The 25,593-nt window shown below is 42.9% G+C and overlaps 1 protein-coding gene and 1 pseudogene across 2 annotated transcripts; both read left to right on the top strand.

The window, feature by feature from the left end:
- Positions 1-1,618: 1,618 nt before the first annotated feature.
- LOC139160016 (zinc finger protein 850-like) lies at positions 1,619-7,556 on the top strand (annotated as a pseudogene).
- LOC139160014 (zinc finger protein 850-like) lies at positions 1,650-25,231 on the top strand. 2 transcript variants are annotated; one of them, XM_070737504.1, is made up of 2 exons: positions 1,650-1,691; positions 21,344-25,231. In XM_070737504.1, exon 2 carries the CDS (start codon positions 21,943-21,945, stop codon positions 25,018-25,020), a length of 3,078 nt encoding a protein of 1,025 aa, XP_070593605.1. In that variant the 5' UTR covers positions 1,650-1,691; positions 21,344-21,942; the 3' UTR covers positions 25,021-25,231. The 2 variants fall into 2 exon arrangements, with proteins under 2 accessions (XP_070593605.1, XP_070593604.1); XM_070737503.1 differs by lacking the exon at positions 1,650-1,691 and adding an exon at positions 16,491-16,561.
- Positions 25,232-25,593: the final 362 nt, after the last annotated feature.

The raw sequence follows: 25,593 nt of genomic DNA, 5'->3' as shown, positions 1-25,593 counted from the left end.
GTGGCTGTGCTCCATGTGGCAGCTTCTTGGGAAGAGCTCAGGCTCACAAAGGGATTCATTTGTGTCCACTCATAATCCCCAACTCCTCCATCACGCACAGAGGAAGGGGACCTCCCAGAACAGAATTTGTTTTTTCTCCTCGATTCTTCACATCCTTCTGAGTAGTAATCCACTAGTTGGGTACAATGATTTTGTCCCTGTGATGCTTACCTGCTGATGGTAATCCACCATGGAAAAGAGAAATAAAATCACTAGCAGTCAGGTGGTATCTCAATTAATGTCCACAGTAATTCATTTAATGACTTTGGGCAAAGTGAGGTCAAAAGCCTGTTACAGTCAAGGACAATTAAATGCTGTTTTTCAATCATCACCGTATTTAATTCTGTCTGTGTAATATGCTTCTTATAGTCCAGTTTGCTACCATGTTCTTCGTTAGGGGCAGTAGGTAAACATTTTGAACATAGATATACCATTTATCCCTCTATGGTCTACCCATTAATGAAGGGACCCATCTTTTTTTCCCCAGAACGATTGGGGCATCCACCTTGGGCCAAGCCAATTAGATGAATCTTTAAAATTTTTGTCTATCAAAGCCCATAAGTCCCCCAATTCCCTAGGAGTCATTGAATAGATTCTCTAAACTCCACAGAAGATGTTACAGCCTGGTAACAAAACATTCAGAAACTAACCCACAAATTTCACTTCAACAAGACTTCAGACTTAAAGAGCTGTCAGTTTGCACTTCTAGGCCAGGCACTTACACCTGGGCTCAGGGCTCAGGTGTGTGAACTATGCTACAGCTTGATCTAATAAACTTAGAAACAGCAACTAAAGTGTCCAACCTCTTCCTGGTCCTGTAAGACTACACTTTGGATACTGCATCTCGTTTTAGTCACCAGGATATAAAAAAGATGTCTGTAGAAAGACCACAGAGTAGAAGAACAAAGAAATTTAAGCAAGTGGAGGGTAAAACATGCAATGAAGGATTGTAGGAATTGGGTAACAGAAAGAAAAATGGGTGATATGATAGCAGTCTTTCAGTACTTGAAGGACAGACCCAGAAAAGAAGAATCATCTGTCTGTCTATCCATCCGAGTCTGCACAGAGGGCGGCATACAAATCTAATAAATTATTATCTATTCATCCATCCATCCATCCAATGTACAAGATAACAGGTTTTGGTATGAACATAAAAGCAAAGTAGGTACAGGTAGATTTGGACAATAGGACAGGGACGGCAGGCACAATGGTGCTCAGACTTTAGAAAAAGGGAAGAAAAGAACAACAAACACATTTACAGGTTTTATTATATATATTTAACAAATAAAAAAGGTCTTCCACTTAGGCAAGAAAAGCTAAATCCACATCAATAGATGAGATTGTATTGGCTCAAGAGTCTGAAAATGGCTTGATAGCATGTAATCTGGCAAATGCCATCCGTAGAGAAGGGGAAAGCCTGCCCCCCCCCCCATCACGCCCCCAAATCAGATAGGCAACATCTGTGACTGGAAATTTAACAATACAGTAGTAGCCTCTCTGGTTGATCTTGAAGGAGTTAAAACCATCGAGTACTGTATTGCTAGAAAGGATGGAAGGAGAGAAACTTCCTTTTCCGGAAAGGAAACCGAGCGGAGAGTGTGGTGCAGAGAGGCGCTCTCGCCTCTTCCAAGGATCGAAACAGCAGTTGGTAGGTGAGTTGAGGGGAGCAACTCAGGTTATTTGGTTCTTTCCACGGCGTGGAAGCAGAGAAGCAACTAGAATTGCGGAAGAACAGTTGGGAGGGATCTTTGAGGTAATCCAGTCCAGCCCCCTTTTCCAGCAGGAGACCTTATGCATTTCAGGCACATGGCTGCCCAGTCTCTTCCCGAAAGCCTCCAGTGGTGGAGCAGCCACAACTTCTGCAGAAAAACCGGTTAATTGTTCTCACAATCAGAAAACGTCTCCTTGTTTCTAGATTGCTTCTCTCCTTGATTGGTTTCCACCCATTCTTTCCTGTTTTCCCTTCAGAGGCTCTGGAGAAATGATTGAGCCCCTCCTCTTTGTGGCAGCCCCTCAGATATTGGAAGACTGCTGGCATTTTAACCTTCTATTCTATTCTATAATCAATTCCTGCAACCATCTTTGTATGTTTTAGCCTCAAACCTCCAAATACATTTGTTGCTCTTTCATTTCTTCCCTTAGTAAGAAGTAAGTCCAGTATAGTTGATCCTCTAATTCAGTGGTTCTCAACTTTTCTAGTGCCGGGACCCCTTAATCCAGTTCCTCATGTTGTGGTGACCCCCAACCATAAGTCTAGCGCCAATTCTCCCAACAGGGTTTTAAGCTCATTGGCAGGAAGGTCAGAGGGACACCCCCACTGTATAAGCCTGTTTGGTCAGGTTGTAGAAATACGTTCCAAGGTGGCAGAATAGAAGCTTTAGTTCCTAACACCGGGGAGGGGGGGGGATTGGTCTTTTCCCTTTTTGTCTTAGGCGACCCCAGTGAAACCGTCATTCGACCCCCAAAGGGGTCCCAACCCCCAATCAGATTGCAGCTTAGTCACTATGACTCAGCAGTGTGACTGCTCTGCATACACACAACATTTTTACCTTAAATGGAATATTACCTAGAATAGTACTAATCCTTGACAGAAAATTCCTAACAGTTACAGCAATCAACCAATGGAATAGCTTCCCTTCAGAGGTTTTGGGTGCTCCATCACTGGAGGCTTTGAAAAAGAGATTGAACGGCCCCTTGTCTGAAATGGTAGACTAGAGGGTTTGGCTAGAACAGTGTTTCCCAACCTTTTTTAAGCCGCGGCACATTATTCACATTTACGAAATCCTGGGGAACAGGGGCTAAAAAAAGTTTGGACAAAAAAAATCTCTCTCTTCCTCCCTTTCACTCTATTTTTCTCTCTCTCTCCCTTTTTCTCACTCTTCCTATTTCTTTGAGCCCCTTAATCACAGAACAGCTGAGCTGATTGGGAGCTGCCTTTGTGTTCTACCTCTCCCCAGTTTTATTAGTGCTCGCCAACCTCCCATCCATCCATCCATCCATCCATCCCTCTTGCCTGCAAAATCCCACCCCACTTGCAAGATGGCAACCACCAGGCACCTCTTGCCCACCCAGCAAACAACCTTGCCTGTGACCGGGCAGACCACCACTCACCAACCGAGCGGCAAGAGGCCGGTTGGGCCAGTCACCTGCTGTCGAGTCTTGTGGGACCCGGAGCAGAGAGTCTTCCAGAAGTGAACACTCTCGGAGTGCACTTCCCACACTTGGTTTGTGCAGACGCTCACGGCAGTGCTGCAGTTTGTTCTTGGAATGGCAAAACAAGCCTTGCCAAGTTTGCTCCATGAGGTAGTGTTGATGGGACACGTAATGCATATAGTTTTCTTTTTTGACATCTTCTGCAATCATTTTATAAACCATTAAAGTTACTCTTTTCTTTGAATCTTACAGACAAAGAAGATGGCAATAAGAACACTCCAGACAACTGAGAACAACAAGCAACCTTAAAAAGGAAAGTCCATCAAGCCAGAAAACACAATATTTTTCATTTTCTTCAGAAAACTCTAAAATTCTCCCCCTTCCCCAGCAGATGATCAAGAAAAGATTTTAAAAGAGTAGAGTATGTGGAATGGAAGGATGCTCTACAGGTGATCCTCAACTTACAACAGTTCCTTTAGTACCTGTTTGGAGCTACAGCAACACTGAAAAAACTGACCTATGACCATTTATCATACTTTCATGACTATTGGAGCTTTCCCATGGTCACCTGATTTATATTTGAATGCTTGGCAGCTAACTCACATTTCAAATGACAACTGAGTGTGCACGAAATGATCCACATTGGGGAGAACCAATACTAATGTGGCCAAAGCTTTACTCAGAACAGCTCCATTGTGGTTCACGGAAGGAACCACATAGCAGAGGAGCCCTACAACATCTCCCTATATACTGAGCATGGCAATTTGCTGATATATTAGAGATCTCACACCCGGGAGAAATCCTTTGAATGCTCTGATTGAGGGAAAATATTCGGTCTGAACTCCCACCTCATGATACACTACAGGATGTACAAAAAAAAGAAATCATATGATTGTTCTGATTGCAGCAAATGTTTCACTACAGATCGCCTGCTTTTGATGCACCAGGGAACACATACAGGAGAAAAAACGTTTGAGTGTCTGGTTTGTGGAAAACGTTTCAGTCACAATTCTCACTTGATGAGACACCAGAGTATTCACACAGGAGAAAAACCCTTTGAATGTCCGGATTGTGGGAAAAGTTTCAGTCAGAATTCCACTCTATTAGTACATCAGAGGACTCACACAGGAGATAAACCCTTTGTATGTCCTGATTGTGGAAAAAGCTTCAGTCTTAATTCCCACTTTGTGGTACACCAGAGTATTCACACAGGAGAGAAACGCTTTGAATGTCCTGATTGTGGAAAATGTTTCAGTCAGAATTCCACTCTATTGGTACATCAGAGGACTCACACAGGAGAAAAACCCTTTGAATGTCCTGATTGTGGAAAATGTTTCAGTCAGAATTCCACTCTATTGGTACATCAGAGGACTCACACAGGAGAGAAACCCTTTGAATGTCCTGATTGTGGAAAATGTTTCAGACAGAATTCCCACCTGGTAAGACATCAGAGGACTCACACAGGAGAGAAACCCTTTGAATGTCCTGATTGTGGAAAAAGTTTCCGTCTAAATTCCAACCTGGTAAGACATCAGAGGACTCACACAGGAGAGAAACTCTATGAATGTCCTGACTGTGGGAAAAGTTTCCGTCTAAATTCCAACCTGGTAAGACATCAGAGGACTCACACAGGAGAGAAACCCTTTGAATGTCCTGATTGTGGAAAAAGTTTCAGTCAGAATTCCACTCTATTGGTACATCAGAGGACTCACACAGGAGAGAAACCCTTTGAATGCCCTGATTGTGGGAAATGTTTCAGTCAAAATTATCACTTGGTGCTACACCAGAGTATTCACACAGGAGAGAAACCCTTTAAATGTCCTGATTGTGGGAAAAGTTTCAATCAAAATTCTCACCTGGTTGTACATCAGAGGATTCACACAGGAGTGAAACCTTTTCAATGTTCTGATTGTGGAAAAAGTTTCAGACGAAATTCCCACTTGGTGGCACACATCCGGACACACACAAGGAAAAAACCATTCCAATGTAGTCTTTGTGGGAAAAGTTTCAGTCTCAATTCTAGGCTGGTGATCCACCAGAAGACTCACACAGGAGAGAAACCATACGAGTGTTCTGATTGTGGGAAAGGTTTCAGTCACAAATGTAGCCTGGTGGTCCACCAGAGAACTCACACAGGAGAGAAACCGTTTGAGTGTCCTTATTGTGGGAAAGGTTTCAGTTGCAATTCCCATTTGGTGACACATCTGAGGACACACACAGGAGATAAACCATTCCAATGTAGTCTTTGTGGGAAAAGTTTCAGTCTCAATTATAGATTGGTGATCCACCAGAGGACTCACACCGGAGAGAAACCATATGAATGTTCTGATTGTGGGAAAACTTTCAGTCTTAATTCCAGCCTGGTAAAACATCAGAGGACTCACACAGGAGAGAAACCTTTTGAATGTCCTGATTGTGGGAAAAGTTTCAGTCAAAATTGTCAACTGGTGGTACACCAGAGAATTCACACTGGAGAGAAACCTTTTGAATGTCCTGATTGTGGAAAAAGTTTCAGTCTATATTGCAACCTGGTAAGACATCAGAGGACTCACACAGGAGAGAAACTCTTTGAATGTCCTGATTGTGGAAAAAGTTTCAGTCAGAATGCCAGCCTGCTGGGACATCAGAGGATTCACACAGGAGAGAAACCCTTTGAATGTCCTGATTGTGGGAAAAGTTTCAGTCTAAATTCCCACCTGGTAAGCCATCAGAGGACTCACACAGGAGAGAAACCCTTTGAATGTCCTGATTGTGGAAAAAGTTTCAGTCAGAATTCCAGCCTGCTGGGACATCAGAGGATTCACACAGGAGAGAAACCCTTTGAATGTCCTGATTGTGGAAAAAGTTTCAGTCTTAATTCCATCCTGGTAAAACATCAGAGGACTCACACAGGAGATAAACCCTTTGAATGACCTGATTGTGGGAAATGTTTCAGTCAGAATTCCGCCCTACTGGTACATCAGAGTATTCACACAGGAGATAAATCCTTTGAATGTCCTGACTGTGGGAAAACTTTCAGTCAGAATTCCGCCCTACTGGTACATCAGAGGACTCACACAGGAGAGAAATCCTTTGAATCTCCTGATTGTGAAAAAGACTTCAGTCGCAATTCCCAGTTAGTGGTACACCAGAGGACTCACACAGGAGAGAAACCGTTGGAGTGTCATTATTGTGGGAAAAGTTTCAGTCGCAATTCCCAGTTAGTGGTACACCTGAGGACTCACACAGGAGAGAAATCCTTTGAATGTCCTGATTGTGGAAAATGTTTCAGTCAGAATTCCGCCCTACTGGTACATCAGAGGACTCACACAGGAGAGAAATCCTTTGAATCTCCTGATTGTGAAAAAGATTTCAGTCACAATTCCCAGTTAGTGGTACACCTGAGGACTCACACAGGAGAGAAACCCTTTGAATGTCCTGATTGTGGGAAAAGTTTCAGTCACAATTCCCACTTAGTGGCACACCAGAGTATTCACACAGGAGAGAAACCCTTTGAATGTTATGATTGTGGAAAAGGTTTCAGTCACAATTCCAACCTGGTAAGACATCAGAGGACTGACAGGGAAGAGAAATTATTTGAATGACTGTGGAAAGATTTGCATCTCATTTGGAAACCAAGGACCCAGAGTATGGAGGAAAAATGGGGAGCAGGATGCTTGAAGTCCAGTGTGAAGTTTCTACAGTCTGTGCTGATTTGTGAAACCATGTCCACTGGGCTTCATTAAGTCCAAGGTCAACACAGACCAGGAGATTTTGGAGCACATCATGTTTCCTTCCACAGACGAGATTTATGGGGATTCTGACTTCAGTTTTCCACCAGGACTTGGCACCTGCCCACACTGCCAAAAGCACCAAATCTGGTTCAGTGACCATGGGATTACTGTGTTTGATTGGACAGCACTCTCGTCTGACCTGAACCCCATAGAGAATCTATGGGGTATAGCCTAAAGAAAGGTGAGAGACATGTGTTCTGTCGGGCTGTCTGGTAGAATCCTCCCAAAAATTCACAGGTACAAATTTCAGACACACACATATTTGAAAATTCAAAACAATGTTCTTTATAATGAAAATTCACTTAAACTAAGCCCTCTTTTGGTATAGCCAAGAGCACTCGTCTCCAAACAAACTGGTAATTTGTACAAGTCCCTTATCAGTTCTGTGATACTTAGCTTGCAGCTGTGAGGCAATTCACAGTCCTTCTTCTTTCACAAAGTGAAACATACTTTGCTCTGGTTTAGTTTCAAAGTGGGGAAAAATCAGCACACAAAAAGTCAAAGTCCATAAAGCAGTCACGAAACACAATGATCAGATAATCCTCCACAATGGCCAAACCCACAGGCTGCTATTTATAGCAGCCTCACTAATTACCACAGCCCCACCCAACCACAGGTGGCCTCATTTTCTTTGATAATAATCTCTCAGTTGTTGCCTATGCATCGCTCTCCGCATGCGTGGCTGTATCATTAACTCTTGTTCCGAATCCAAGGAGGAGCTAGATAATTGACCTCCTGAGCTGTGCCCCACTCTCCTCCTCCCTGTCACTCATGTCTTCTTGGTCAGAGGAGCCTTCATCAGCAGATCCCACCGGGGCAAAACAGGCCTGCAGCATGTGGATGTCTCCCCCACATCCACAGTCCTTGGGGCAGGAGCTGGGCCAGAGCTAACCACAACAGACATGAGACTGAACAATGCAGAGGAGCTGAAGGCCACAATTGAAGCATCCTGATCTTCCACAACACTTCAGCAGTGCCAGGAGCTGAGAGCTTCTATGCCACACCACATTAAGGCAGAAACTGCCATAAAAGGGACCCAGACCAAGGACCTATGCATGCTTATAGTTTTCAGAGATCCTATATTGTTCTATGTACACTCCTTGTTTTATTGATCACATGTAAAATTCTTATTTTCTGAGATGAGAGATTTGGGGTTTTCATTAGCTGTGCATCATAATCATCACCATCATGACAAATTACACCTTATACTGTCTTGTTTTGTATGCAATGAGTCTCTCTCGTATTTTACATTTCATAAGTTGCATTACTGATATAAATGAACCTTTGCACTATATTGTAATTTTTCGAGTGTCACCTGTACATTACCGTATTTTTCAGACTGTAAGACACATTATTTTTATATCAGAAAGGGGGGAGAAGATGTCTGAGGGTCTTTTAGATTGAATATTGCCAAAGCCCTGTCCATCTGACAGCTGTTTTTTGGCCTCAGCAGGCTTTGGGTTTTTTGGTCTTTTTCAGGCCTATTTTTTTTGTGTGTCTTTTGCATGGCTTTTTCAGCCCATTTTCTTGTCTTTTGGGGGGCATTTTTGACAGTTTTTCAGAAACCCTTGAAAATGGGCTGAAAAAAACCTCAAAAACTTCTTGTCTTCCAGATTATGAGTGCCTCTTCTGACCCAGGTCCCGTCAACTAAACAATGTCGTTTGGCGGGACCCAGGGGAAGAGCCTTCTCTGTGGCGGCCCCGGCCCTTTGGAACCAACTTCCCCCAGAGATTAGAATTGCCCCCACCTTCCTTGCCTTTCGTAAACTTCTTAAAACCGACCTCTGCCGTCAGGCATGCGGGAACAGAGATATTCTTTCCCCGTAGGCCTTACAATTTACGCATGGTATGTTTGTATGCATGTCTGGTTTTATAATAAGGTTTTTTTTAGTTGTTTAGTATTAGATTGTTACATGCTGTTTTTTTATCACTGTTGTTAGCCGCCCCGAGTCTGTGGAGAGGGGCAGCATACAAATCAAATAAATAAATAGATAGATAGATAGATAGATAGATAGATAGATAGATAGATAGATAAATAGATAAATAAATAAATAAATAAAAGACCACAGCACAAACAGTATCCCTACAAACCTCTTTTTAAGAATAATGGCTGGTCATTGTCTTACTTAGCAGTCATCCTACGTTCAAACAAAAGATAAGCCAGTATTTTCTGTGGAACGGCTGTTAGTCTCATTAACAGTCGGCAATATTCCAAGCAAAGGAACAGAAGTCTGGCAAAAAGTCTTTCAGATAAATTCTTTCAGAATTCCCTTGTTTCTGGGCGTAACCACCATATGTGGTAATAAGTACCATGCGTGGACTTACCTTTCCATCCATTGCTTTTCACGTTTTGGTAAATTTTTGCTAATCTTGCTGGGGCATAATGCCACCGGTAAAACATCTTATATAGATTCTCTCTACATGGAACAGAAATTGTTAATTTACAATTAACTTTCCAAATATTTTCCCATTCTTCTAGTTGAATAGTGTAGCCAAAGTTGGTCATCCAGCCAATCATGTTTTCCTTTACCACTTGATCTAAATTTTCATAATTTAACCAAAAGTTGTACATCTGAGTAAGGAATTTCCTTTCTAGTCCTAATAAATTTTAATTTTTCCCCACAAGTGTGCATGCCAACCGTCATGTATATTATGGCCTTCCAGGGTTAGAATTCTTTCATTATTTAAAGTAATCCATTCTTTTGCTTCCTACACCACTCCAAATTGCCCCCAAAATCATTCCCCCAAAAGCTTCCTAAGCCACCCTAAATCACTTCCAAAATCTTCCAAACTCACCTCTCCTTTCAAAATGCCTTGTTTCTCCTTGCTGCCTTTCTTCACTCCATTTGCCTTCGTTAGGACCTCGATTTGGGTAGCATAGGAAGCGCCTGGATGGGCGATTTTAGAAGCAATTTGGGGCAACGTAGGAAGCTTCTGGAGTGGCGATTTTTGGAGAAATTTGGGGCAAGGTAGAAAGGTTTGCAGGCAATTTTGGGAGAGCTTAATTCATATATGCTACTATTCAATAACCAACCAAAATTTAATCTTAATAGTATTAATGTAACCTTTCACTTTCCTATTGCTATGATATTATGCTTTTATTCCTTTGAAACAAATAGAAATATTTCTTAATAAAGATGGAAACAATAGTGACATTGATTGTATCAGTAAATTAATCGAAAAATGCTTAATAATACTTAAAATCTATGATATCTTATGTAATATTAAGTCTATACAATGCAAAATTTAATCTACTATAAATGGTACAACCAACAATTATAATATATATATATATACAGTATATATTGAAGCTTTTGCTTCTTAATCTCTTTCTTCATCTCTCCTGCACATATCCTTAAATTATCTTCTCAGATGACATCCAACTTTATAAACAAACAATCCTTGCATTGTTCAAGGATTGGACAACTGTTACAATCCAATTTCTGCTGCCACTGGTCAAGGGCTCTAAATTGGTTCTCTATGGGGTATGCCGACCCCAAACAGATTGCTGACGACAGGCAGCGGGCATGGGTGTGCGGATGGCAGGCACAGACACGAGGGTTGGGGATAAGGTGCATTTGCCCAGTATAAGATTTGCTTCCGCATGCACAAGAAGCAAAATCTTGTGTGAGCACATGCTCGACTGCAAGATTTCGGCGATTTTCACTGGGATTTTTGCTTCTGCATATGAATGGAAGCAAAAATTTGGCGAACATTGCCAAAATCTCACAATTCCACACCACCTTTTGTGTGATTTTGTTGCATTTGCAGGAAGTAAATCTCACTGGGCTCAGGCACCCGACCACAAGTCAAGTGTCGCTGCGCATGGGACTTCATTTCCACTACCGGAATGGTGTCCCATCCCGGGAGCAGTCCACTGTCCATCCCTGGTTCGTATTGAACCAGGGCGATAGGGATTCGGGATTCCCGGGGTGTATGTGAGAAACTCCGTGTCACCGCTGCGCTTGGCCATGACCCTCTCCTCCATAAAAACGTGTTGTTGAGACACTGGAAATGTTCAGGAAATAGCAACAAATCCCTATGAACCTCTTGTGAAGTGGCTTTTTGGAAAAAGAAATGTTTCATTCAGAAAATTCATTTAAATTGCAAACTCAAATTTCTTTTTTAAACAAAACAAGGTTAAACTACTTTTAAATAGAAGAAAAAATGTGCATGAAGAAGATAGAAAGAAATTTACATATATTGAGTATCCATAAATATATTGGATCAATATCAGTTTCCTCCCCTTCCCAGGCAGGGCCAAAATTTATGAAGTTTTACCTCAATTTACAACCAATTTCACCTTTATCTACTACATAGAGAGGCAAACTAGTTAACAGGTGAACCAACAGCAATGTTAAAACAGCAAAACATTAACATTTAACTTGTACAAAGTCTAGAATGGCTTATTTAACATATGTCACCATAATTATTGTCTCTGATCTCTTCCAGATGAAATATCTTTGTCTGATTCTTACTAATAAATTTTTTTCTAAGATTTTGTTTAAGAAAAATAAAGCAACCAATTGTGTCTTGTTCCCAAAATTATAAACCTCTGTTGCCGATCCATTTTCCCAAAAGAGTCCAGTGTTGAGGGGGCTTTTAAGAAGTGGCTGTGCTCCATGTGGCAGCTTCTTGGGAAGAGCTCAGGCTCACAAAGGGATTCATTTGTGTTCACTCATAATCCCAAACTCCTCCATCACACACAGAGGAAGGGGACCTCCCAGAACAGAATTTGTTTTTTCTCCACGATTCTTCACATCCTTCTGAGTAGTAATCCACTAGTTGGGTACAATGATTTTGTCCCTGTGATGCTTACCTGCTGATGGTAATCCACCAGGGAAAAGAGAAATAAAATCACTAGCAGTCAGGTGGTGTCTCAATTAATGTCCACAGTAATTCATTTAATGACTTTGGGCAAATAGAGGTCAAAAGCCTGTTACAATCAAGGACAATTAAATGCTGTTTTTCAATCATCACCCTCTTTAATTCTGTCTGTCTAATATGCTTCTTATAGTCCAGTTTGATATTAAAAAAATCCCTTTCTCCAGGTGTGCTACCATATTCTTCATTAGGGGCAGCAGGTAAGCATTTCGAACATAGATATACCATTTAGCCCTCTATAGTCTACCCACAAATGAAGGGACCCACCTTTTTTCCCCAGAACGATTGGGGCATCCACCTTGGGCCAAGCCAATTAGATGAATCTTTAAAATTTTTGTCTATCAAAGCCCATAAGTCCCCAAATTCCCTAGGAGTCATTGAATACATTCCCTAAACTCCACTGAAGATGTTACAGTCTGGTAACAAAACAGTCAGAAACTAACCCACAAACTTCACTTCAACAAGACTTCAGACTTAAAGAGCTGTCAGTTTGCACTTCTAGGCGAGGCACTTACACCTGGGCGCAGGGCTCAGGTGTGTGAACTACGCTACAGCTTGATCTAATAAACTTAGAAACAGCAACTAAAGTGTCCAACCTCTTCCTGGTCCTGTAAGAGTACACTTTGGATACTGCATCTCGTTTTAGTCCCCAGGATATAAAAAAGATGTTTGGTCTGTAGAAAGACCACAGAGTAGAAGAATAAAGACATTTAAGTGAGTGGACGGTAAAACATACAATGAAGGATGGTAGGAATTGGGTAACAGAGAAAAATGGGTGATATGATAGCAGTCTTTCAGTACTTGAAGGAGAGACACAGAAAAGAGGAATCATCTGTCTATCTGTCTATCTATCTGAGTCTGCACAGGGGGGCGGCATACAAATCTAATAAATTATTATCTATCTATCTATCTATCTATCTATCTATCTATCCATCCATCCAATGTACAAGATAACAGGTTTTGGTATGAACATAAAAGCAAAGTAGGTACAGCCTGCAGGGCCGCCGATAGACGGGTACTACAGGGAGCGCGCTACCGGGCCCCGGGCAAATTGGGGCCCGCAGTCAGCGGCTCCTTGCACTGAGCTCCCGCTCGCAGCTGTCCCCTGGCTCCTGCTCGATGCCACGGTTTTCGGCGCTGTCCTGCTGGGCCCCAAAGATGGAAGGCAGGAAGAAGGAGAGCTCCATTCTTCTCGCCTTTTTCCCGCCTTCCTTCTTTGGGGCACAGCAGGACAGTGCCGAAAACCGCGGCATCGAGCAGAAGCCGGGGGACAGCTGCGAGCGGGAGCCCCAGGAGGGAAGTACCGGCAGCGCCCCGCCCAGCTGAAGCTTCACTGGCGTCGGCGGCAAATGTCCTTTGTGGCCCGGTGGGAGGGGGGGGCTGCAGCGGCCGCAGGCAGTCGCAGGGAGATGGGGCGGCAAGAGGGAGCTCCAGTCGGCGGCGAGAGGGAGCGCTCTCTCAGCTGACTGCAAGCGGGAGCCCTGACGTGGCGGTCAATTGAGAGAGAGAGAGAAAGAAAGAGAGACATATCAGAGAGAGAGAGAAAGAGAGACATAGCAAGAAAGAGAGACAGCAAGAGAGGCAGAGAAAGAGAGAGAAAGAGAGACATAGCAAGAGAGGCAGAGAGAGAGAAAAAGAAAGAGAGACATAGCAAGAGAGGCAGAGAGAGAAAAAGAAAGAGAGACATAGCAAGAGAAAAAGAGAGACTTAGCAAGAGAGGCAGAGAGAGAAAGAGAAAGAAAGAGAGACATAGCAAGAGAGACAGAGAGAGAAAGAGACATAGCAAGAGAGACAGAGAGAAAGAGAGACATAGCAAGAGAGGCAGAGAAAGAGAGACAGAGCAAGAAAGAGAGACAGCAAGAGAGGCAGAGAAAGAGAGAGAGAAAGAGAGACATATAAGAGAGGCAGAGAGAGAGACATAGCAAGAGAGGCAGAGAAAGAGAGACAGAGAGAGAAAGAGAGACATAGCAAGAGAGGCAGAGATAGAGAAAAAGAAAGAGAGACATAGCAAGAGAAAAAGAGAGACTTAGCAAGAGAGGCAGAGAGAGAGAGAAAGAGAAAGAAAGAGAGACAGCAAGAGAGACAGAGAGAGAGAGAAAGAGAGACATAGCAAGAGAGAGAGAGAGAAAGAGGGACATAGCAAGAGAGGCAGAGAAAGAGAGACAGCAAGAGAGGCAGAGAAAGAGACATAGCAAGAGAGGCAGAGAGAGAGAAAAAGAAAGAGACATAGCAAGAGAAAAAGAGAGACTTAGCAAGAGAGGCAGAGAGAAAGAGAAAGAGAGACATATAAGAGAGGCAGAGAGAGAGAGAAAGAGAGACATAGCAAGAGAGGCAGAGAAAGAGAGACAGAGCAAGAAAGAGAGACAGCAAGAGAGGCAGAGAAAGAGAGAGAAAGAGACATAGCAAGAGAGACAGAGAGAGAGAAAAAGAAAGAGAGAAATAGCAAGAGAAAAAGAGAGACTTAGCAAGAGAGGCAGAGAGAGAGAAAAAGAAATAGAGACATAGCAAGAGAAAAAGAGAGACTTAGCAAGAGAGGCAGAGAGAGAGAGAAATAGAAAGAAAGAGAGACATATAAGAGAGGCAGAGAGAGAGAGAAAGAGAGACATAGCAGGAGAGGCAGAGAAAGAGAGACAGAGCAAGAAAGAGAGACAGCAAGAGAGGCAGAGAAAGAGAGAGAGAAAGAGAGACATAGCAAGAGAGGCAGAGAGAGAGAAAAAGAAAAAGAAAGAGAGACATAGCAAGAGAAAAAGAGAGACTTAGCAAGAGAGGCAGAGAGAGAGAGAAAGAGAAGGAAAGAGAGATAGCAAGAGAGGCAAAGAGAAAGAAAGAGACATATAGCAAGACAGTGAAAGAGAGAGAGAAAAAAGCAAGAAAGAGATAGCAAGAGAGACAGAGAGAGAGAGCAAGGGAGAGAGAAAGACAGAGGAAGGGAAGGAGGGAGAGAGAAAGAGAGCAAAAAAGAGAGGAAGAAAGAAAGACGGATGGAGAGAGAGAAAGAGGGGAAGGAAGGAAAAGAGAGAAAGAGGGAGAAATAGAGCAAAAGGGAGGAAGAGAGAGGGTTTTTTTGTCCAAACTTTTCTTTAGCCCGCCCCCCCCTTTCAATGTTCCCCAGGATTTTGAAAATATGAATAATGTGCCGCGGCTCAAAAAAGGTTGGGAAACACTGACTTATACAACGATAGAATCCCTGTATTATCAGAGGGTCTCCAACTTTGGAGACTTTAAGACTTGCGGACTTCAACTCCCAGAGTTCCCCAGGCAGCTTCGCTGGCTGAGGAACTCTAGGAGTTGAAGTCCGCAAGTCTTAAAGTCGCCAAGATTGGAGACCTCCTGCTCTATCTACACTGTTCAAAAAAATAAAGGAAACACTTAAACAACACAATATAACTCCAAGTAAATCAAACTTCTGTGAAATCAAACTGTCCACTTAGGAAGCATCGCTGATTGACAACTTGGAGTTTATATTGTGTTGTTTAAGTGTTCCCTTCACTTTTTTTTGAGCAGTGTACTTTGAAATTAACTTGGATACCACGGGCTCGTTCAGACCTGCATTCACCGATGGGCGTAAAAACTAGATCGAAAAGGATATTGAGATGTGAAGCAATATGAAATTGTATTTGGTTTTTTTTTAACAGCTCCTATTTTAATACCACTGATAACTACACAACCCCCTGGATAATTAGAATAGAATAACAGTGGGAAGGCACCTTGGAGGTCTTCTAGTCCAACCCCCTGCTTAGACAGGAATTCTACACTACTTCAGACAGATGATTTTTTTTTAAAAAAGTAGTTATTATGTAAACATAAAAAAAATAAGATAGTACATAATCTATCATTTTACAATATACTGATTTGTTTGTTTAAATTTTGTATTTGCATTTTATAAGACAAGCAACAAACAACACAACATAACAAACACCACCCCCATCCCTTTTGAACTGTTATCCTCACAGTTCCTTCTTTATATAGTTATACGGCCTGTAACATCAGCGGTTATTATATGATTATTCTATAGTTCCAGTAAAACTAAGGTCAAGTTGTTGCTATCATAATCTTATGAATAAAGTTAATTCTGGGAACATCGGGTTTTATTTACAGCTATTTTCAGATGATTATCTAACATCTTCTTAAAAACTTTAAAAAAGTAGTTTTAAAATGGCGGGGGGGGGGGGCCAGACACTTAGGCTGTATGGGGCCCCAAAATTCCTGATGGCGGCCCTGGGTACAGGTAGATTTGGACAATAGGACAGGGACGGTAGGCACAATGGTGCTCAGACTTTAGAAAAAGGGAAGAAAAGAACAACAAAGACATTTACAGGTTTTATTATATATATTACTTAACAAATAAAAAAGGTCTTCCACTTAGGCAAGAAAAGCTAAATGCACATCAATAGATGACATTGTATTGGCTCAAGAGTCTGAAAATGGCTTGATAGCATGTAATCTGGCAAATGCCATCGTAGAGAAGGGAAAAGCCTGCCCCCCTCCCGCCCCTCCCGCCCCAAAAATCCGATAGGCAACATCTGTGACTGGAAATTCAACAATGCAGCAGTCGCCACTAGTTGATCTTGAAGGAGTTAAAACCACCGAGTACTGTATTGCTAGAAAGGATGGAAGGAGAGAGATTTCCTTTTCCGGAAAGGAAACAGAGCGGAGAGTGTGGTGCAGAGAGGCGCTCTCGCCTCTTCAAGGATCGAAACATCAGTTTGTAGGTGAGTTGAGGGGAGCAACTCAGGCTAATTGGTTCCCTCCACGGCAATGGAAGCAGAGAAGCAGCTAGAATTGCGGAATGACAGTTGGAAGGGATCTTTGAGGTCATCCAGTCCAGCCCCCTTTTCCAGCAGGAGACCTTATGCATTTCAGGCACATGGCTGCCCAGTCTCTTCCTGAAAGCCTCCAGTGGTGGAGCAGCCACAACTTCTGCAGGAAAATCGGTTAATTGTTCTCACAATCAGAAAACGTCTCCTTGTTTCTAGGTTGCTTCTCTCCTTGATTGGTTTCCACCCACTGTTTCCTGTTTTCCCTTCAGATGCTCTGGAGAAATGATTGAGCCCCTCCTCTTTGTGGCAGCCCCTCAGATATTGGAAGACTGCAGGCATTTTAACCTCCTCCTTCTATTCTATAATCAATTCCTGCAACCACCTTTGTATGTTTTAGCCTCAAACCTCCAAATACATTTGTTGCTCTTTCATTTCTTCCCTTAGTAAGTAGTAAGTCCAGTATAGTTGATCCTCTGATTCAGTGGTTCTCAACTTTTCTAGAGCCGGGACCCCTTAATCCAGTTCCTCATGTTGTGGTGACCCCCAAACATAATTCTAGCGCCAATTCTCCCAACAGAGCTTTAAGCTGATTGGCAGGAAGGCCAGAGGGACACCCCCACTGTATACTCCTGATTGGTCGGTTTGTAAAAATATGTTCCAAGGTGCCAGAATAGAAGCTTTAGTTCCTAACACGGGGGGGGGGATTGGTCTTTTCCCTTTTTGTCTTAGGCGACCCCAGTGAAATGGTCATTCGACCCCCAATGGGGTCCCAACCCCCAGGTTGAGAACCACTGCTCCAATTCCATCCTGTATCTTTTGAGTGATCAGTTTGTGGTTTTTATCATTGTTTCCTATTCAATCAAGGGAATTTCTTCTCTTATTAAGTCTAGTATAGTTGATCCTCTATTTCTATCCTGTATCTTTTGTGTGATAAAGTTGTCCTTTTTGTCAGGGTCTCTTGCTCAAGCAAGGGATTGAACTACTAGAAGATTTCCAAGGTCCCTTTCAACTCTCTTGACAATAATGGATTAATCTGCCACTTTGTTATTTTGATTTTTTTTTAAATTTCCATGTGTAGCCAACAAGTACAGTGTACAGTATTTACTATTGCTTAATCCATATATGAACCAGGTTTCAACTAAAAACATCTTATTGAAGATGTTTTGGGATGTTGTGAATATAGAATAACAGAGTTGGAAGGGATCTTGGAGATCTTCTAGTCCAACCCCCCTTTAGGCAGCAAACACTACACCACTTCAGACAAATAGTAATCCAATATCTTCCTTAAAACTTCCAGTATTGGAACATTAGCAACTTCTGGAAGCAAGTTGTTGCACTGGTTAATTGTTCTAACTGTCCGGAAATTTCTTCTTAGTTCTAAATGGCTTCTCTCCTTGTTTAGTTTCCACCTACAGCTTCTTGTTCTACCCTCAGATGTTTTGGAGAATAGCTTCACTCTCTCTTGTTTGTGGCAACCCCTAAAATATTGGAGCACTGCTATCATGTCTCCCATAGTCCTCCTTTTCGTGTAATTTGACATAACCAGTTCCTGCAACCGTTCTTCATATTTTTTTTGCTTTGATTCACCTTGTTGCTCTTCTCTGTACACTTTCCAGAGTCTCAACAAACTTTCTGCATCGTTGCAACCAAAACTAAATACAGTGTTCTAAGTATGGCCTTACCAAGGCATTGCAAAATGGTATTAACACTTCACGTGATCTTGATTCTATCCCTCTGTTAATGGAGCCTATAACTGTGTTGGCTTTTTTGGCAGCTGCTGCAATTGCTGGCTCATATTTAAATGGTTGTCCACTAGGACCCCAAGGTTCCTCCCACAGTTATTTCTGTTGAGCAAGGTACCACATATACCCTACCTGTGCATTCTGTGTTTCTTGCCTAAATGTAGAAGCTTACTTTTTTCACCATTGAATTTCATTTTGTTCGATAGCATTCAATGTACAAGTCTGTTAAGATCCTTCTGCTTCTTGGGCCTATCTTCTGGAGAGTTGACTATTCCTGCCAGTTTGGTGTCATCTACAAATTTGATGAGTTCCCCATCTATCCCCTCGTCCAAGTCATTGGTGAAAATGTGGAAGAGCCTTGGGGTACTCCTCTACTTACTTCCCTCCATGTACAGTTCCATTGAGCACTACACGTTAGTAGGGTTGGTCAGCCAGTTTTGAATCTGTATAGTGGTTTTGCTATCTAACCTAAATTTTTCCCCTTTATCTAATAGTAGGTTATGGTCAAATGCCACACTGAAATGCAAATAAATTATTTTGACAGCATGCCTCTGGACCACTAATTTTATCACTTTGTCAAAGTACGCAATAAGATTAATCCCCTTTTTTGAAGATGGGAACTTCCTTAGCAGTTTTCCAGTCCTCTGAAGAGTCCCCTGGTGCACCAGGGTCTTTGAATGGCATAGTTCAGTAGTTCTGAGATCTCGTCTGCCAGTTCTTTCACAACCTTGGGGTGTAATCCATCCGGTCCTAGTGATTTGAATTGTTCCTAATCCGTTATTTGTGGTGCTGTTTTAGATAGGTTGGGCTGTTTTTTTCGCCCTTGTGTAAAGGTAGATGGAAAAAACAAGTGAAGGAGCTCTGCTTCCTCCCTTTTGCTTGTCACCTTCTTGCCACTTTCACCAAACAATGTACAAATCCCTTCTTTTTTTCTTGTTATTAACATATTGGAAAAAGCTTTTTGGAGGTTATTTTTTGCTTTTTTCGCTAGCCTTTATTCATTGTGTGCTCTCTTGTCATTAAGTGAACCTTGTGGTCATTAAGTGAACACTGTTAAACTAGTCCATTTTCCATTATGGGGATTTTTAACAGGAAACCAGAAGAAATTGTGCACACATGTGGTCATTCTAAGCCTAGTTCTGCGAGAAAAACTGCCTTGACGGCACATTATTCACATTTACGAAATCCTGGGGAACGGGGGGAGGGGGGGCTAAAAAACGTTTGGACAAAAAAAATCTCTCTCTTCCTCCCTTTCGCTCTATTTTTCTCTCTCTCCTCTTTCTCTCCCTTCCTTACTCTTTCTTTCCCTCTCTCTCTCCATCCCCCTTTGTTTCTCCCTTCCTTCCTCTCTTTTCTCTCTCTTTCTCTCTCCCTCCTTCCCTTCCTCTATGTCTTTCCCTCACCCTCCTTCCCCTCTCTTTCTCTCTCTCTCTCTCTTGCTGTCTTTCTCTCTCTCCCCCTCTCTCTCTTTCTTGCTATCTCTTTCTCTCTCTCTCTTTTGCTTTCTCTTTCTCTCTCCCCCCTCTCTCTCCCTCTCTCTTTCTCTTGCTATCTCTCTCTTTCTCTCTCTTGTTTTCTTTCTCTCTCCCCCCTCTCTTTCTCTCTTGCTATCTCTCTCTCTCTCTTTTCTTTCTTTCTCTCTCTCATACACCACGCCGCAGCCAGCGGCATTGGGCAGTAGCCGTGGGGCGGCGGCAGGGTGGTCAACTCTAATTTGGAGCTCCGGAACGGAGGCACCGACGGCGGTGGCTGGACGTGTTGCTAGACAGCACACATGCTGGCGTTGCGCTGGGTATGGGCGTGGGGCTTGAGCCTCCGTCCCGGCCCAGCCAGCCGGAAAGTGCCTGCCATGCAATGCCAGGATGTACGGCGTACAGCAACATGTCCATCCGCTGTCATCGGTGCCTCTGTCCTGGAGTTCTGGCTCGCAGCGGACCACCCTGCCACCGCCCAGTGGCTACTGCCCGGTGCCGCTGCTTCCGCTGCCCTCCCGCTACTGCTGCCCTCCCACCGGGCCCCAAAGCTCACCTGCCGCCGCCGCCAGAGAAGCTCCAGCCAGGCAGGGTGCTGCAGCTGCTGGAAACCTTGGAAGGTGCAAAGAAGGAAGCTCAGTTTCTGGTCTCATAACTTTTTGCTCTTCGCACTCTCAGCAAGATGTTGCGAGACCAGAAGCTGAGCTTCCTTCTTCGCGGCACACTGGTTGGAAAACACTGGGCTAGAAGACTTTCAAGGTCCTTTACAACTCTGTTATTCTGTTATATGTTGTATTCCTCTTAATTACAGAAATTCAAATCCAATAATTGGTATACTGTGTTTCCCTGAAAATACCTTATGCCTGGAAAATAAGCCCCATGGAAGAGGGGGGCATCACCAGCACAGGAAGCAGCCCTTCCCTCCCCAATCAACTAATGGCAGCTGAGCCCCTTAATCACAGAACAGCTGAGCTGATTGGGAGCTGCCTTTGTGTTCTACCTCTCCCCAGTTTTATTAGTGCTCGCCAGCCTCCCATCCATCCATCCATCCCTCTTGCCTGCAAAGTCCCACCCCACTTGCAAGAGAGCAACCACCAGGCACCTCTTGCCCGCCCAGCAAACAACCTTGCCTGTGACCGGGCAGACCACCACTCACCAACCGAGCGGCAAGAGGCTGGTTGGGCCAGCCACCTGCTGTCGAGTCTTGTGGGACCCGGAGCAGAGAGTCTTCCAGAAGCGAACAGTCTCAGAGTGCACTTCCCACTCTTGGTTTGTGCAGTAGTGCTACGCGAGGGTCAACATACCAGCACAGCCACAAACAACAGGACACTAGCTGTGCTGGTATGAGGAAGCTCATGGCAGTGCTGCAGTTTGTGCTTGGAATGGCAAAACAAGCCTTGCCAAGTTTGCTCCATGAGGCAGTGCTGATGGGACACGTAATGTATATAGTTTTCTTTTTTGACATCTTCTGCAATCATTTTATAAACCATTAAAGTTACTCTTTTCTTTGAATCATACAGACAAAGAAGATGGCATTAAGAACACTCCAGACAACTGAGAACAACAAGCAACGTTAAAAAGGAAAGTCCATCAAGCCAGAAAACACAGTATTTTTCATTTTCTTCAGAAAACTCTAAAATTCTCCCCCTTCCCCAGCAGATGATCAAGAAAAGATTTTAAAAGAGTAGAGTATGTGGAATGGAAGGATGCTCTACAGGTGATCCTCAACTTACAACAGTTCCTTTACTACCTGTTTGGAGCTACAGCAACACTGAAAAAACTGACCTGTGACCATTTATCATACTTCCATGACTATTGGAGCTTTCCCATGGTCACGTGGTTTATATTTGAATGCTTGGCAGCTAACTCACATTTCAAATGACAGCTGAGTATGCATGAAATGATCCACATTGGGGAGAACCAATACTAATGTGGCCAAAGCTCTACTCAGAACAGCTCCATTGTGGTTCACGGAAGGACCCACATAGCAGAGGAGCCCTACAACATCTCCCTATATACTGAGCATGGCAATTTGCTGATATATTAGAGATCTCACACCCGGGAGAAATCCTTTGAATGCTCTGACTGTGGGAAAATATTCTGTCTGATCTCCCAACTCATGATACACTACAGGATGTACCAAAAAATGAAATCATATGTTTGTTCTGATCGCAGGAAATGTTTCACTACAGATCGCCTGCTTTTGATGCACCAGGGAACACATACAGGAGAAAAACCGTTTGAGTGTCTGGTTTGTGGGAAACGTTTCAGTCATAATTCTAGCTTGATGAGACACCAGAGTATTCACACAGGAGAAAAACCCTTTGAATGTCCTGATTGTGGGAAAGGTTTCAGTCAGAATTCCACTCTATTAGTACATCAGAGGACTCACACAGGAGAGAAACCCTTTGAATGTCCTGATTGTGGGAAAAGTTTCAGTCTTCATTCCAGCCTGGTAAGACACCAGAGGACTCACACAGGAGAGAAACCCTTTGAATGTCCTGATTGTGGAAAATGTTTCAGTCAGAATTCCAACCTAGTGGTACATCAGAGGACTCACACAGGAGAGAAACCCTTTGAATGTTCTGATTGTGGAAAATGTTTCAGTGAGAATTCCACTCTATTGGTACATCAAAGGACTCACACAGGAGAGAAACCCTTTGAATGTCCTGATTGTGGGAAAAGTTTCAGTCGCAATTTCCACTTGGTGGTACACCAGAGGACTCACACAGGAGAGAAACTCTTTGAATGTCCTGATTGTGGGAAAAGTTTCAGTCATAATGCCACTCTATTGATACATCAGAGGATTCACACAGGAGAGAAACCCTTTGAATGTCCTGATTGTGGGAAAAGTTTCAGTCGCAATTCCCAGTTGGTGGTACACCAGAGGACTCACACAGGAGAGAAACCCTTTGAATGTCCTGATTGTGGGAAAAGTTTCAGTCATAATGCCACTCTGTTGATACATCAGAGTATTCACACAGGAGAGAAACCCTTTGAATGTCCTGATTGTGGAAAATGTTTCAGTCAGAATTCCAACCTGGTAAGACATCAGAGGACTCACACAGGAGAGAAACCCTTTGAATGTCCTGATTGTGGAAAAAGTTTCAGTAAGAATTCCAACCTGGTAAGACATCAGAGGACTCACACAGGAGAGAAACCCTTTGAATGTCCTGATTGTGGAAAAAGTTTCAGTCAGAATTCCCAGCTGGTAAGACATCAGAGGACTCACACAGGAGAGAAACCCTTTGAATGTCCTGAGTGTGGGAAAAGTTTCAGTCGCAATTTCCACTTGGTGGTAAACCAGAGGACTCACACAGGAGGGAAACCCTTTGAATGTCCTGATTGTGGGAAAAGTTTCAGTCATAATGCCACTCTATTGATACATCAGAGTATTCACACAGGAGAGAAACCCTTTGAATGTCCTGAGTGTGGGAAAAGTTTCAGTCGCAATTTCCACTTGGTGGTACACCAGAGGACTCACACAGGAGAGAAACCCTTTGAATGTCCTGATTGTGGGAAAAGTTTCAGTCATAATGCCACTCTATTGATACATCAGAGGATTCACACAGGAGAGAAACCCTTTGAATGTCCTGAGTGTGGAAAATGTTTCAGTAAGAATTCCAACCTGGTAAGACATCAGAGGACTCACACAGGAGAGAAACCCTTTGAATGTCCTGAGTGTCGGGAAAGGTTCAGTCGCAATTCCCAGTTGGTGGTACACCAGAGGACTCACACAGGAGAGAAACCCTTTGAATGTCCTGATTGTGGGATAAGTTTCAGTCACAATTCCCAGTTGGTGGTACACCAGAGGACTCACACAGGAGAGAAATGCTTTGAATGTCCTGAGTGTGGGAAAAGTTTCAGTCACAATTCCCAGTTGGTGGTACACCAGAGTACTCACACAGGAGAGAAACCCTTTGAATGTCCTGATTGTGGGAAATGTTTCAGTCAGAATTCCCAGTTGGTGGTACACCAGAGTACTCACACAGGAGAGAAACCCTTTGAATGTCCTGATTGTGGGAAAAGTTTCAGTCTTCATTCTAGCCTGGTAAATCATCAGAGGACTCACACAGGAGAGAAACCCTATGAATGTCCTGATTGTGGAAAATGTTTCAGTGAGAATTCCACTCTATTGGTACATCAGAGGACTCACACAGGAGAGAAACCCTTTGAATGTCCTGATTGTGGAAAATGTTTCAGTAAGAATTCCCACCTGGTAAGACACCAGAGGACTCACACAGGAGAGAAACCCTTTGAATGTCCTGATTGTGGAAAATGTTTCAGTCAGAATTCCACTCTATTGGTACATCAAAGGACTCACACAGGAGAGAAACCCTTTGAATGTTCTGATTGTGGAAAATGTTTCAGTGAGAATTCCACTCTATTGGTACATCAAAGGACTCACACAGGAGAGAAACCCTTTGAATGTCCTGATTGTGGGAAAAGTTTCAGTCATAATGCCACTCTATTGATACATCAGAGGATTCACACAGGAGAGAAACCCTTTGAATGTCCTGATTGTGGGAAAAGTTTCAGTCGCAATTCCCAGTTGGTGGTACACCAGAGGACTCACACAGGAGAGAAACCCTTTGAATGTCCTGATTGTGGGAAATGTTTCAGTCAGAATTCCAACCTGGTAAGACATCAGAGGACTCACACAGGAGAGAAACCCTTTGAATGTCCTGATTGTGGAAAAAGTTTCAGTAAGAATTCCAACCTGGTAAGACATCAGAGGACTCACACAGCAGAGAAACCCTTTGAATGTCCTGAGTGTCGGGAAAGTTTCAGTCGCAATTCCCAGTTGGTGGTACACCAGAGGACTCACACAGGAGAGAAACCCTTTGAATGTCCTGATTGTGGGATAAGTTTCAGTCACAATTCCCAGTTGGTGGTACACCAGAGGACTCACACAGGAGAGAAACCCTTTGAATGTCCTGAGTGTGGGAAAAGTTTCAGTCACAATTCCCAGTTGGTGGTACACCAGAGTACTCACACAGGAGAGAAACCCTTTGAATGTCCTGATTGTGGGAAATGTTTCAGTCAGAATTCCCAGTTGGTGGTACACCAGAGTATTCACACAGGAGAGAAACCCTTTGAATGTCCTGATTGTGGGAAAAGTTTCACTCACAATTCCCAGTTAATGGTACACCAGAGGACTCACACAGGAGAGAAACCCTTTGAATGTCCTGATTGAAGACTGACAGGGAAGATAAATTATTTGAATGACTGTGGAAAGGTTTGCATCTCATTTGGAAACCAAGGACCCAGAGTGTGGAGGAAAAATGGGGAGCAGGATGCTTGAAGTCCAGTGTGAAGTTTTCACAGTCATTATTTAATGTAATCCATTCTTTTGTCCATAATAAATTAGTAGATTGGTAATAAAGTTCTAAATTCGGAAGGCCAAATCCTCCTCTTATCCTAGAGTCTTGCAATACTTTAAATCTAATTCTTGTTTCTCCCCATTCCAAATAAATTTGTAAATTATTTTGTTTAGGTTTACAAAAAAATTCTTTTCTAATTTAATTGGTGCTGTCTTTGGTAATTTATTTGACTTAATAATATTAATTGTACCAATGAATGATATATTTAATCCATTTTTCCAGGTCCTTAGTTTTATGTAGCAGTTTATTGTAGTACAATTCTTTTAATGATGAGTATCTGGCGGTAAGCGAGATTCTTTAAGATTTAATCTTTTTTTCTGTGTGCAGGCCCGTTTTCTCTGTTACTTCTTTGATTTGTTCCCAATTGCAGTTTTTTGTTATTATTT

The sequence above is a fragment of the Erythrolamprus reginae genome, chromosome 2, assembly GCF_031021105.1.
Source record: "Erythrolamprus reginae isolate rEryReg1 chromosome 2, rEryReg1.hap1, whole genome shotgun sequence".
NCBI classification, from domain to species: Eukaryota; Metazoa; Chordata; class Lepidosauria; order Squamata; family Dipsadidae; genus Erythrolamprus; species Erythrolamprus reginae.
This window is presented reverse-complemented; position numbering and strand designations above follow the sequence as displayed.

Bases quoted from the DNA above. Each gene is read 5' to 3' on its own strand.
- LOC139160014 (XM_070737504.1), top strand. From the start codon at position 21,943: ATGATACACTACAGGATGTACCAAAAAATGAAATCATATGTTTGTTCT.